At 54.8% G+C, this 12,612-nt stretch overlaps 1 protein-coding gene and 1 long non-coding RNA gene across 2 annotated transcripts; both read left to right on the top strand.

Moving 5' to 3' along the window:
* Window positions 1–2,611: 2,611 nt before the first annotated feature.
* Window positions 2,612–4,977, top strand: LOC108534988 (uncharacterized). The gene is made up of 2 exons (XR_001887089.1): window positions 2,612–2,750; window positions 2,910–4,977. It is a non-coding gene; the product is annotated as an uncharacterized LOC108534988 (long non-coding RNA).
* Window positions 4,978–9,680: 4,703 nt separating this feature from the next.
* IRF2BPL (interferon regulatory factor 2 binding protein like) lies at window positions 9,681–12,612 on the top strand. The gene is given in 3 exon segments (XM_017880602.1): window positions 9,681–10,699; window positions 10,701–11,626; window positions 11,629–12,612. Coding segments are annotated over 3 exon segments (2,373 nt in total). The 5' UTR covers window positions 9,681–9,863; the 3' UTR covers window positions 12,240–12,612.

Here is a 12,612-nt window from a genome sequence, read left to right as displayed (position 1 = left end):
CTGCCTAGTTTTGTGTTTTAAAGAGAGGTCATTGCCTCTTTTCTTTCCAAATTGGCCAAAACAAAACAAAAAAAAAAGTAAAAGCCCCAAATAAATCCAACTGCTCTGAGCTTCACTGCCACCACCAGGGATGTGGGGAGGGGATATGCTTGTCTCTCTAGGAGAGATGAGAAAAAAACAGCCTAACCTTACTATTGTCTTGCTCCAGCTCTTAGGCCTAGAGCCTGTCATTGCTTGTTTGTCTGTCAGCCCAGAAGGACTCGGACATGCTAGATTGGTCCCCCAGGAAGAGGCCCTCCAAGGGCAAGATGAAGAGAGTGGACAGGGCTTAGCGGCAGGCCTGGCTTTCCACCTATTTTACCTCGAAGGGCTTAGCGCTGGAAAAAAGATTTGTCACAGTGTCTTGCCTTTCTACAGCCCTAGGCATTAACATACAGAATTTCATAGCAAACCCCCGAAGTAGGGGAACAGGTTTTAATATCAACCTTTGACAGGTGAAGAAATGGAGTCCCAGAGAGAATAAATAGATTGCTCTAAGTCAGTCATGTGGCTGGTGGGAGTGTTGAACAAGCTCTGCCTCTTATGACTTTTGGGCTATTGCATCAGGAAAGTAGGACACCTAGGAGGAAATGGAAGCTTCTAGATTCTGGGCTAGAGCCAGTCTGGCTCGGTTCATCTGGCACTGAGATAGAAAGTGCTCCCTAAATAAATAGTTGAGTAACTGAATGAATGGTAAATGGAAAGGCACTGGTTAAGGAGTTGGGGAACAGAAACCTACCAGGCCGTCTGGCAGCCAAGTTTCAGCTTCAAAACAAAATGTAAGTACTGAGAATAGTTTCACACCAGGGACCTATCAAGCTTACTCTTCTGTGTATGGCCAGAGAGGGAATTCAGGTTAAAGTATGGTGGTCCTCTAGATGTGTTGGAGGGGTCCCTTTGTTTCCTGGCTTTCTTGCTCCAATGATGCCTAGGCCAGGTTTGATGTCAGGGCTGTACACCTACCCTTGGCTAGAAGTGCTTTTTTTTTCTAAGAGATGAAGGCTGGGTGCAGTGGCTCACGCCTGTAATCCCAGCACTTTGGGAGGCTGAGGTGGGCAGATCACCTGAGGTCTGGAGTTCGAGACCAGTCTGGCCAACATGGTGAAACCCCATGAAACAATATATGCAAAAATCAGCTGGGCATGCTGGCAGGCGTCTGTAATCCCAGCTACTTGGGAGGCTGAGACAGGAGAAATTGCTTGAACCCAGGAGGTGGAGGTTGCAGTGAGCTGAGATCACGCCACTGCACTCCAGCCTGGGCAATAGAGTAAGACTCCGTCTCAAAAAAAAAAAAAAAAAAAAAAAAGTCTTGCTGTGTCACCCAGGGTGGAATGGTGGAATGCAGTGGTGTAATCATAGTTCACTGCAGTCTCGAACTACTCCTGGGCTCAAGTGATCCTCCCACCTCAGCCTCCCAAGTAGCTGGGACTACAGGTGCGCACAACTGCACTGTACCTGGTGGCCAGAAGTGCTTTGAGGACTGTACCCTGCCACAGTCAAGTGGCCCCCAGCCTAAGAATAGGACAGTACATATTGAGGGAGTGTCTACACAGCTGGTGTGACCCATATAAGGTGGCGCACATTACTTGTGTGATATGACATTTGGGTATGAGAAGAGGCTCCTTCCACTATAAAATGCACTCTCTTCATTTTCCTCCTTCCTCTTTATTTTTCAGCCTGGGGTCTTTCTCAGGAGTGCACGTTTAAAATGCTGCTGTCCTCAGTAAATTCCTAAATGCTTCAGTGAGTTCTAGAACTTCAGATTTTCCTCCATCACCTCTGCCAAGGACCAGGGTATAGAAAAGGCAGGAAGAGACCCAGTGTCGTGGTAATCCCTGTACTTTGGGAGGCTGAGGTGGGAGAACTGCCTGAGCCCTGAAGAGACAAGCCTGGGCAACACAGTGAGATCCCTGTGTCTACAAAAAATAAAAAGCTTAGCTGGGTATGGGGTGGCGCATGCCTGTAGTCCCAGCTACTCTGGAGGCTGAGGTGGGAGGATCACTTGAGCTTCGAAGGTGAAGGCTGCAGTGAGCTGAGATTGTACCAGTGCACTCCAGCATGGGTGAAGCGCGGTTGCTCATGCCTGTAATGCCAGCACTTTGGGAGGCCCAAGCAGGTGAATTGCTTGAGTCCAGGAGTTTGAGACCAGCCTGGGCAACATGGCAAAACATCATCTTTTTTTTTCTATACTAAAAATTAAAAAATAAAAAATTAGCTGGGCGTGGTGGCACACACACCTGTAGTCCCATCTACTCAGGAGGCTGAGGTGGAAGAATCATCTGAGCCAGGGAGTTTGAGGCTGCAGTGGGCCGAGATGGCACCACTGCACTCCAGCCTGGGCAATCGAAGTGAGACTCTCTCAAAGAAAAAAAAAAAAAGAAAGAAAAAGAAAAAAACAATAAAGGCAGGAAGAAAGAGAATAGTTTTACAGGATGCCAGGAAAGCATAACTACTCAATTTTGCTTCAAAGCTGGATGGTGATTTTAACTCCATAATAACCTTTGCTAATTTATGTATAACCTTGCATCTACTGGGACGTGAACCTGTAAACTCCTACGGGGAGAGAGGTTTTAATTTCTTACAGTTTCTCAGGAGCATCTGAGACCCTCAAAAGGCTATAGCAACAGGCGGGGTGAAAGAAGAAATGCCAGTTTTACAGCCAGAAAACCTCGTTTCCAATAATTCTGGACTTGGCTTTGCTCACCTATACAGTAGGTTGATGAAAGTAACACCTACTTCACAGGGTTGGTGTAGGGATGGGTGAAATAATGTCTGGGAGTGCACTTCGGAGCCCTACACAAATGTTGGTCATTATATTGTTAATAATGTCTTTACATTTTATTAACCGCATTATATTGTCTTCCACACAGATCAACGAGGCAGGCAAAGGAGGCAGTGTGATTTTTTCCCATTTTACGGATGAAGAAACCGAAATTCAAGTGATTTGCTCAAGTTCACACAGCTGTTTAGGGTCAGCCAAGTCCAAGTTAAACAACACAATGTAAATATGTACCCAAATGCTAAGCGCCCTCCCTTCCTCCCTCTCTCCTGAGTTTCGGGTTGAAATACCTAGCTCACGCAAGCCAAAATATTTGAGGGTCCTGGCCCATCCATCCCAACCACGCACAGCAGTGACAGCTGCCCCGTGTACCAGACCTGACTGAGGGATGGCAAGGCTGCAGGGAGGGGCTTCCCGCGCTGAGACCCCGCCTTCTGGTGGCCCCAGCAGGAAAGCGCCGGCGGCAACGGGTCTCCGTAGCCGGCGATGGAAATCCCCAGGTCGGTGCGGGCCAGTGGGAACTGGCTGGCACTCCTACTCCCTGCTGAGGCCCAGGCGCGCGCCCGGCGGGGTGGAGGGTCCCGGGGTATGCGCACCTGTGGCCTGGTCGGCCGCCTCGCCAGCTTTCTGCCTACTTTTGCCGTCCAAGGCTTCCTTCCTCTCCAACTCCCCTTTTTGGGGTGTGGGTATTTGTTTTAACCCAACCAGGTCAGTGAATAGCACCCTTGTCTGGCTCTTTCCTCTTTTTTTCCTCTAGGCCTGGTCCCTGGGCGGCTCATTCCAGGGTTCCTTTATTTTTGGACCTAAAAAAACCACGCCAGCTTTTGCTGAGGACAGCGCTGGGCTCTCCCATCCTGGCACACGGGCAGAGAGGAAGCGGGGAGGAGGCAGGAACCAGACGCGACTCCCCGCGCCTTTCTTCCCCTCCCTGTTCCCCGCCCCTCCAGGAAGAAATCAGTCAGAGATCCATCCCTCGCTGTGGCCACTGTGCCTGCACCAACCACTACGCCCGCCCTCCTTTTCCTTCCACCCGATTTTGCACTGAGAGCCCGACTGCCCGCGCGCCCCAGGCTGGGCAGGTCCTGGCAGGCGGTGCAGGCTCCCCTCCCCCGGGGCTTCTCAGCGAATCACGTTGTTCCTGGGATTTCATGCTCGAGTGGCTCTTGCGTAACCCTACGCCCTGGCCTAAGTTAATACTTTTTTTTCCCAAATACCGGGATTACTCCTTTAGGGAAAGGCAAATACTTCCGCCACGGAATGGGCCTGGGAGTAAAAGCGTAAATCATCTTGCTGTCTCCCTTCCCCCACCCTCCATAGCCCCTTTGCGCGTCTCTACGGGCCCAGGGCTCAAACTGCGCCTCTGGGGTTCCTGGCGCGCGGTGATCAGGGCCATGGAAAGGCCAGAGGAGGGCCCAGCCCAGACGTTTGTTTTCATCTTCTCCGAGGCGGATCTCGCAGGCCAGAGAAGTGGGTCCCGCTTACCGCGGGGCTGTTACCAAAAAAGGCCTTTCTCTCGCTGGAGCGCTTGGCGGCGCGCGTTGCAGCGGGGTGACGCGAGGTACAGCCCGGGCCTCCTCGAAGGTTGAGCCAGCTGACTGCAGGGATGCCAGGCCAAGAGTACCCCCCGGCCCCCCCCAACCCACCCGCCCCGTCTCTGCCACAAAACGGCGGGGGCAGAAGACTGCAGGGAGCTTCGAAGTGCGCGCCTAGCGACCTTCTCACCACTAGTAACCTTGGGCTATGGTGCTCCGGAAAGGCCAGGTGGAAAGCTGACCTTTTGCTCCAGTTTACAGCAGGGTTCTCTGAGGATGCCAGCCCAGATGGCAAGCTGGGTGGGGAAAGCGACATAGGAAGGAACTTTGGGAAGACGATGTCGCCGTTTGGCGCCCGGCTCTGCTAGTCTCTGCTTGTCTCCCAGACCCCATGGACAGAGTTCCGTGAGTCTCTGCACGTGGCAGTTTACGTTGAGGCTCCTCCACCTCCACCAACCCCCTCGCAAATCCTTTCCAGTTCCTTTCCACTGTTGTCATAGTTTTGTTGCACGGGACTCTTCTTCGGGGAGAAAACCCACCTCCAGAACATTGGAGTTCTTGCCTCTCACCTTCTCTCACACATCCTCAAACGGCCATCTCAGACAGGCAACATGAGATACCACAAATGATGGTGATTTTTGGGGGGGGGGTTTGGAGAGAGCTGTGTTTTATAAATTAAAGGATTATGAGACTGTAATGGAAGTCTGTTTAAATACACGTTGATTTCTAACTCAGTGTGTCTGAAGGCACCCCGGCATGTATGTGTGTATATATATCTCCTTTAGTAACAGTGAAGACAGAGACAGACAGGGAGATGGAGACATATGTGTGTGCATACCAAACATAACACCATGACATAGAATCCAACTTGCTTTCTCTAGCAGCCTGGCTGGAGGGTTGTGGCTAAGTTGCTATTTTCCCAATATTTTTGGTTTAATAAAGGGAAGGGCTGAATAAATATTAATGTAAAGAAATGGGTCACCCAGCCAAGCCAAAGCTAAGGAGCCCCAGGCTGGTGGGGATGTCAAACCATTTCCCACCCCTATGTTTTGACTCACTCCAGGGTAGCTGTGGTGTGGGGAGGGCTGAAGTCTGGGAGAGTGAGGCAATGCTCCCCAAGCAGTTCTTCACAGAGGAATCACTGCAAAGTGCCAGCAGGCCAGAGAAAGTTTATTATTGCTCTGGAGTGCACAGTGAGCTCACTGTTTTGCAAAAACAGAAATCTGGCTGCTTTGAGATGAAAGAGGGGCTCCCTAGGGCTCCTCCTCCTCTTCTGTCCTTAAAAACTCGCCTTTCCTTTGCACTTGGGGGCCCCAGAATGAGTGGGAGATTGGGGCTCTGGGAAGTGTTGGATAGGGAATAGGCTCTGGAAGTCAACTGTCAAAAAAAAAGTAAGTATCTCTTGTTGCTTCCACTGAACTTTATTGCAATTAGTAGTAATAAGAGTGATAAGCATAGTAATCCTTACATTTTATGCAATTTACAAAGTACTGTCACATGTTAACCAGCAATAGTACCAACACTAGTATCAATACTGATAATAACTAACACTGTGAGTCCGACACTGCTCTCCATTCTGTATGGTGTATTTAGGTTACAGTCTGGTAGTGGCAGATCGACAGCTTCTGTATCTAGAACCCAGTGGTACAAATGCGCTTGGAAGGGGAGGCTGGGGGTTGGATATGAAGGTGTATTGGCATAGTACTTACGGAAGATTGTTAACACCAGATCAACTGGGGCTGATGGGAATTTTGAGCACACCAAACCACCTCTGTGAGCCTGAGCTTGTCAAAGCCACCTCTCAAATCAGATTATTACTAGATTCAAATCCCAGCTCCATCACTAATGGCTGTGGGCAAGTTATATAGCTTCTTTACTTTCCTGATTTGTAAAATGGAGGTAAAAGAATATACCCTTTAGATAATATTAAGGGTTTAATACTATAATAGGCCGGGCACGGTGGGTCATGCCTGTAATCCCAGCACTTTGGGAGGCTGAGGCAGGAGGATCACCTGAGGTCAGGAGTTCGAGACCAGCCTGGCCAACATGGTGAAACCCTGTCTCTACTAAAAATACAAAAAATGAACTGGGTGTGGTGGCGGGTGCCTGTTATCCCCAGCTACTCAGGAGACTGAGGCAGGAGAATCGCTTGAACCTGGGAGGTGACGGTGGCAGTGAGCCGAGATCACGTCACTGTACTCCAGCCTGGGTGACAGAGTGAGACTCTGTCTCAAAACAATAACAAAATACTATAGATAATATCCCCTTAATAATGTAGATAATATTAAGGGTAATGCAAGTAAGCCACCTAGTTTACTAAGTGTCCCATGGCAAGTCTAAGGAAGCGTTATCTCCTATTATGACGAGAAACAAATTGAGGCTGGGTGAGGTGGTTCATGCCTGTAATCCCAACACTTTGGGAGGCCACGGTGGGTACATCACTTGGACCCAGGAGTTCGAGACCAGCCTGGACAACATGGCAAAACCCCATCCCTTTCCAAAAATACAAAAAAATTAGCCAGGTGTAATGGTACATGCCTGCAGTCCCAGCTACTAGGGAGGCTGAGGTGGAAGGATTGCTTGAGCCTGAGAGGTAAGGCTGTGGTGAGCTGCGAGTGTACCACTGCACTCCAGCCTGGGCAACAGAGCAAGATCCTATCTCAAAAAAACAAAAAACCCAAGTTGAAATTTCAAACAATCCTAATAAGATGGGAGCTACCATTCCATTTTACAGACGGAAAAGAGATTTTGTGAGTAACTAGCTTAAGGGTGCAAAGCCAGTAAGTGATGGAGAGGAAATTTCAATCTGCTGGCCAGACTCCAGAACCCGAAATCCCATTATATTGCTTTCCCTTCTCCAGCCTTCCCTGGGATTATCTCAGTTTTCATGAAATAAAAAAAAAGCAAATCCAATAATTAGAATCATCAATAGAAATGCCCCAACTAGAGCTACGACCAACAAATCCGTTGTGTCATAAGCAATACTGATGAGCAGTGATCTTTTATTTTTTTTTTTTTTTTTTGAGACGGAGTCATCGCTCTGTTCGCCCAGGCTGGTGACGATGGCCGGATCTCGCATCCATGCAAGCTCCACCTCCCAGGTTTTCCATGCCATTCTCATGCTCAGACCTCTCTGAGTGCTGGGACTACAGGCGCCAGTACACATCGCACCGGCAACCTTAATTTTTGTTATTTTTTAGTAGGACGGGTTTCACCGAGATTAGCCAGGATTGGTACTTGATTTCCTGACCCCGTGATCCGCCCGACTGGGCCTCCCAAAGTGCTGGGATTACAGGCTTGAGCCACCGTGCCCGGCCTGCGCAGTGATCTTGTAAGGCAAAAGAAATCACCGCCTTGGCCAGGCGTGGTGACTCATGCCTGTAATCCCAGCACTTTGGGAGGCCGAGGCAGGAGGATCACCTGAGGTCAGGAGTTCAAGACCACCCTGGCCAACATGGTGAAACCCTGTCTCTACAAAAATACAAAAAATTAGCAGGGCCTGATGGCAGGTGCCTTAAGGCCAGCTACTCGGGAGGCTGAGGCGGGAGAATCGCTAGAACCTGGGAGGCGGAGGTTGCAGTGAGCCGAGATCGTGCCATTTTGCATTCTAGCCTGGGCGACAGAGCGAGACTCCGTCTCAAAAAAAAAAAAAAAGAAAGAAAAGAAATCACGGCCTTGTTCTGCCTTCTGGGGCAGCATGGAGTGAGATCACAGCGCCTCAGAAATAACTTTGAAAACTGCGACTGTGCTTTACAAAAAGATATCAGTATTATTAAATGCTGCCCCTACCTTTTAAAAATCAAACTCTAGAAAAACCACTCACCTGTTTGGCCTCTCCGGCCCCTACCCCTCCCTGCCCTCAACTGCAGCTGTGCGCAGCCAGTTGACGGTTTTCCTTAAAGGCCTCGGGGTGCTCGTATCTTCTTCAGACGTTCAGCCAAAATTTTTAGAGTGCGGCTAGGGGGAAGGGTAGCGCACTCTGAATTCATTTAGCTCCATCGTTGAAGCCCGGGTTCCTAGATCAGGGCACAAAAACAAATAGAAAAGACAGTTTCTGGAAGATTGTAAAACAGCTAATTTTGCAGGTGCTTCGGCATCAGTGGTGGCGATGAATGTAACATCCACGTCGGAGGGGGGATAAGGTTCAATCGCAGATTAAATGGTTAATACCTTATACGAAATTCACGGCGAAAAATCCTGAAACAGGACATTTAAATTCACTGCCGAGGCTTGGGGGTGGGGTGGGGAGCAGGGATCGGAAACGACGCTAGTGGTTCTTAAATGCGTTTTACTTGGGAATGCCGGGCAGGAAAAAGAAAGGTCATCGTCTGTTTAATTTCCACCCCCAGCTCTGGACTTCCAGCATTAGCTCGCCGGGCCTCAGCTGTTGTACACACACGGCGAGGGGGGAGGGGAGGGCGGAGGCGCGGAGGAGGGGCCGGCTGGGAGGAATCTGGGCATCCTGCCGCGCATGCGCCTTTCCGGAGCAACAAGTGGGCTCCACAGAGGAAGTGTAAAGGGGAGGGGGGGAGAACTGGTGCAGAGCATGGCGGTGACGTCAGCGCTCCGCCCGGGCGGCATCCCGCGCGGCCAAGCCGGGGACAGCGCGAGCCGCAGCCGGAGCAGGAGCGCCGAGACGCGCCTCCGGAACGTAGAGTAACAATCACAACCCCACATTCCGGGCGAGCGCGAGCACGAGCGGGAAGGGATGCGACCCGGGCGGAGGCGCCGCGCGAGCGCCCTGCAACCAACGTGAGCGCCGCCAGCCGCGGCGGCCCGGGCGCCGGCCAGGCCTGGGGGCGGCGGGAGCCTGCGTGCGTGCCCTCCTCTCCTCTGCTCTCGTGCGTCCTGGAAGCAGTGGCCGCGGCGGCTCCCTCCGGGGTGCAAACCCAGCCGCCGCCAGCAGAACGGCCGACGCTGCGGAGGGGAGAAGGTCTTTTCTCGGCTGCCACCCCCTCCCCCGGTCCTCCGGGGAAGCAGCGGCTTCAGCAAGATTGGACCCGGGCACCGGGTGGCACTGAACCCTCTAGCCCTCGCCCCAGGGGGCCCGTCGGGGAGAGGACGCAGCTTGTAGGGGGGCCCCCGGGGAGAGGAAGAGACAGCCCCTTTCGAGCTTCCACGCACCATCCACTCCGGGGAGGGGGCCAAGAGGCAACGGCGGCCAGCACCGGGCACCCTCGCCCCCTCCCCTCGGGCCGGGAGCTTCCAGCCCAAGTCTGCAGCACCAGGAAGAAGGCGCCTGAGCTCCCCTCGCGACAAGACAACTGCAGTAGGAGGTGGGGGCGAAGAGCGGGCTGAACCCGTCCGCTGCCCGGGCGGTGGAGCCCCCACGGCGAGGCGCTGCGCCGGCGGTGGAGACTCGCGTTCCCTCCAGCCCCTGGGGCAGAACTTTCTCGCCCCCCCTCCTCCCTCCCCCGCAGTCGGACTCCCTCCCCAGCCGGCCAGTCCTCCCAGAGGAGAAGGCGTCGCTGAGACAGCCCGGGCGGGGGCCTACCTTCCCCAGGGCCGGCATCATGTCGGCGGCGCAGGTGTCCTCGTCCCGGAGACAATCTTGCTACCTGTGCGACCTGCCCCGCATGCCTTGGGCCATGATCTGGGACTTCTCGGAACCCGTATGCCGCGGTTGCGTCAACTACGAGGGCGCCGATCGCATCGAGTTCGTGATCGAGACCGCGCGCCAGCTGAAGCGGGCGCACGGCTGCTTCCAGGACGGCCGCTCCCCTGGGCCGCCGCCGCCCGTCGGGGTCAAGACAGTGGCCCTGTCGGCTAAGGAAGCGGCGGCGGCGGCAGCAGCAGCAGCGGCCGCGGCCGCCGCGCAACAGCAGCAGCAGCAGCAACAGCAGCAGCAGCAACAGCAGCAGCAGCAGCAGCAACAGCAACAACAGCTCAACCACGTTGATGGTTCCAGCAAGCCTGCGGTGTTGGCGGCCCCGTCTGGCCTGGAACGCTACGGCCTGAGCGCGGCCGCTGCCGCCGCCGCCGCCGCCGCCGCGGTGGAACAGCGCAGCCGCTTCGAGTACCCGCCACCGCCGGTGAGCCTGGGAAGCAGCGGCCACGCCACGCGGCTGCCCAACGGCCTGGGGGGCCCAAACGGCTTCCCCAAACCAACACCGGAGGAGGGACCCCCAGAGCTGAACCGCCAGAGCCCCAACTCGTCTTCAGCGGCGGCGTCGGTGGCGTCTCGGCGTGGGACGCACGGTGGGCTGGTGACGGGGCTGCCCAACCCGGGGGGTAGCGGAGGTCCCCAGCTTACTGTGCCCCCCAACCTGCTGCCGCAGACGCTGCTTAACGGCCCGGCCAGCGCCGCGGTACTCCCCCCACCCCCGCCCCACGCTCTGGGCAGCCGTGGGCCCCAACGCCTGCTCCCCAGGGGCTCCTGGGGGCCCCGCTTGTCTCGGGGGTACCCCAGGTGTATCGGCCACGTCGTCCTCCGCGTCGTCTTCGACCTCTTCGTCGGTGGCAGAGGTGGGCGTGGGTGCTGGTGGCAAGAGGCCCGGCTCGGTGTCGAGCACAGACCAGGAGCGCGAGTTGAAGGAGAAGCAGCGCAACGCCGAGGCCCTGGCCGAGCTGAGCGAGAGCCTGCGCAACCGCGCCGAGGAGTGGGCCAACAAGCCCAAGATGGTCCGCGACACGCTGCTCACGCTGGCTGGCTGCACGCCCTACGAGGTTCGCTTCAAGAAGGACCATTCGCTGTTGGGCCGCGTTTTCGCCTTCGACGCGGTCTCCAAGCCCGGCATGGACTACGAATTGAAGCTGTTCATTGAGTACCCCACGGGCTCGGGCAACGTGTACTCCAGTGCATCTGGTGTGGCCAAGCAGATGTACCAGGACTGCATGAAGGATTTCGGCCGGGGCCTATCCTCGGGTTTCAAGTACCTGGAGTACGAAAAGAAGCACGGCTCCGGGGACTGGCGCCTGCTTGGGGACCTGCTCCCCGAGGCCGTGCGCTTCTTCAAGGAGGGCGTGCCCGGCGCTGACATGCTGCCCCAGCCCTACCTGGACGCCAGCTGTCCCATGCTGCCCACGGCGCTAGTGAGTCTGAGCCGCGCCCCCAGCGCACCCCCGGGGACCGGGGCCCTGCCGCCCGCGGCTCCCTCGGGCCGGGGCGCAGCCGCCAGCCTGCGCAAAAGGAAGGCCTCTCCGGAGCCCCCGGACTCAGCCGAGGGCGCGCTGAAGCTGGGAGAGGACCAGCAGAGGCAACAGTGGATGGCGAACCAGAGCGAGGCGCTGAAGCTCACCATGTCCGCCGGGGGCTTCGCGGCGCCAGGGCACGCGGCAGGGGTCCGCCTCCGCCGCCCCCACCTCTGGGACCCCATTCTAACCGGACCACCCCACCTGAGTCAGCCCCCCAGAACGGTCCGTCCCCCATGGCCGCCCTCATGTCGGTGGCAGATACTCTGGGCACAGCGCACTCGCCCAAGGATGGCAGTTCCGTGCACTCTACCACTGCGTCCGCGCGGCGCAACAGCAGCAGCCCAGTCTCGCCGGCCTCCGTGCCAGGGCAGCGCCGCTTGGCATCACGTAATGGGGACCTGAATTTACAGGTGGCGCCCCCGCCGCCTAGCGCCCACCCGGGCATGGACCAAGTGCACCCCCAAAACATTCCGGATTCCCCCATGGCCAACAGCGGACCTCTCTGCTGCACCATTTGCCACGAACGTTTGGAGGACACGCATTTCGTTCAGTGCCCGTCCGTCCCCAGCCACAAATTTTGCTTCCCTTGCTCTAGAGAGAGTATCAAGGCCCAGGGGGCCACCGGCGAGGTGTATTGCCCCAGCGGTGAGAAATGCCCCCTAGTTGGGTCGAATGTACCTTGGGCCTTCATGCAGGGCGAAATCGCGACTATCTTAGCTGGGGATGTTAAAGTGAAAAAGGAAAGAGACCCTTGAACCACTGGGCAGCCACCTCCTTTGCCCTAGACCAGCTCCTCTCCAATCCTGAGGGCCCCTCCCCCAACCCACCTCGACCCTCCCTTCCCTCACCCCCAAGGTGTAGAATTGTGAATATAACAAAACTGCAAAAAGTTAGTCTTATGTATAGACATTATTTTCGTCGTATGTTTCTATATTTTGAAACAGGTATGTAACTTCTTCATTTGAAGGATAAGCTGGTTTGTGTTAAGCAGTATAATATTGGTTGGGTCATTTGCATCATATTCGTTAGCATTTATTTGGTGGCAGAATGTTTGCCTAGGTACAGAATTAATAGCCCTTAGCAACGACTGCTGCTGGTGTGTATTTTGTAAATGTTATGCACTCTGAA

This window comes from Rhinopithecus bieti, unplaced genomic scaffold (assembly GCF_001698545.2).
Source record: "Rhinopithecus bieti isolate Rb0 unplaced genomic scaffold, ASM169854v2 scaffold_11380, whole genome shotgun sequence".
Classification (NCBI taxonomy): Eukaryota; Metazoa; Chordata; class Mammalia; order Primates; family Cercopithecidae; genus Rhinopithecus; species Rhinopithecus bieti.
The sequence above is the reverse complement of the archived record's forward strand: the minus strand, read 5'-3'. Positions and strand labels throughout refer to the sequence as shown.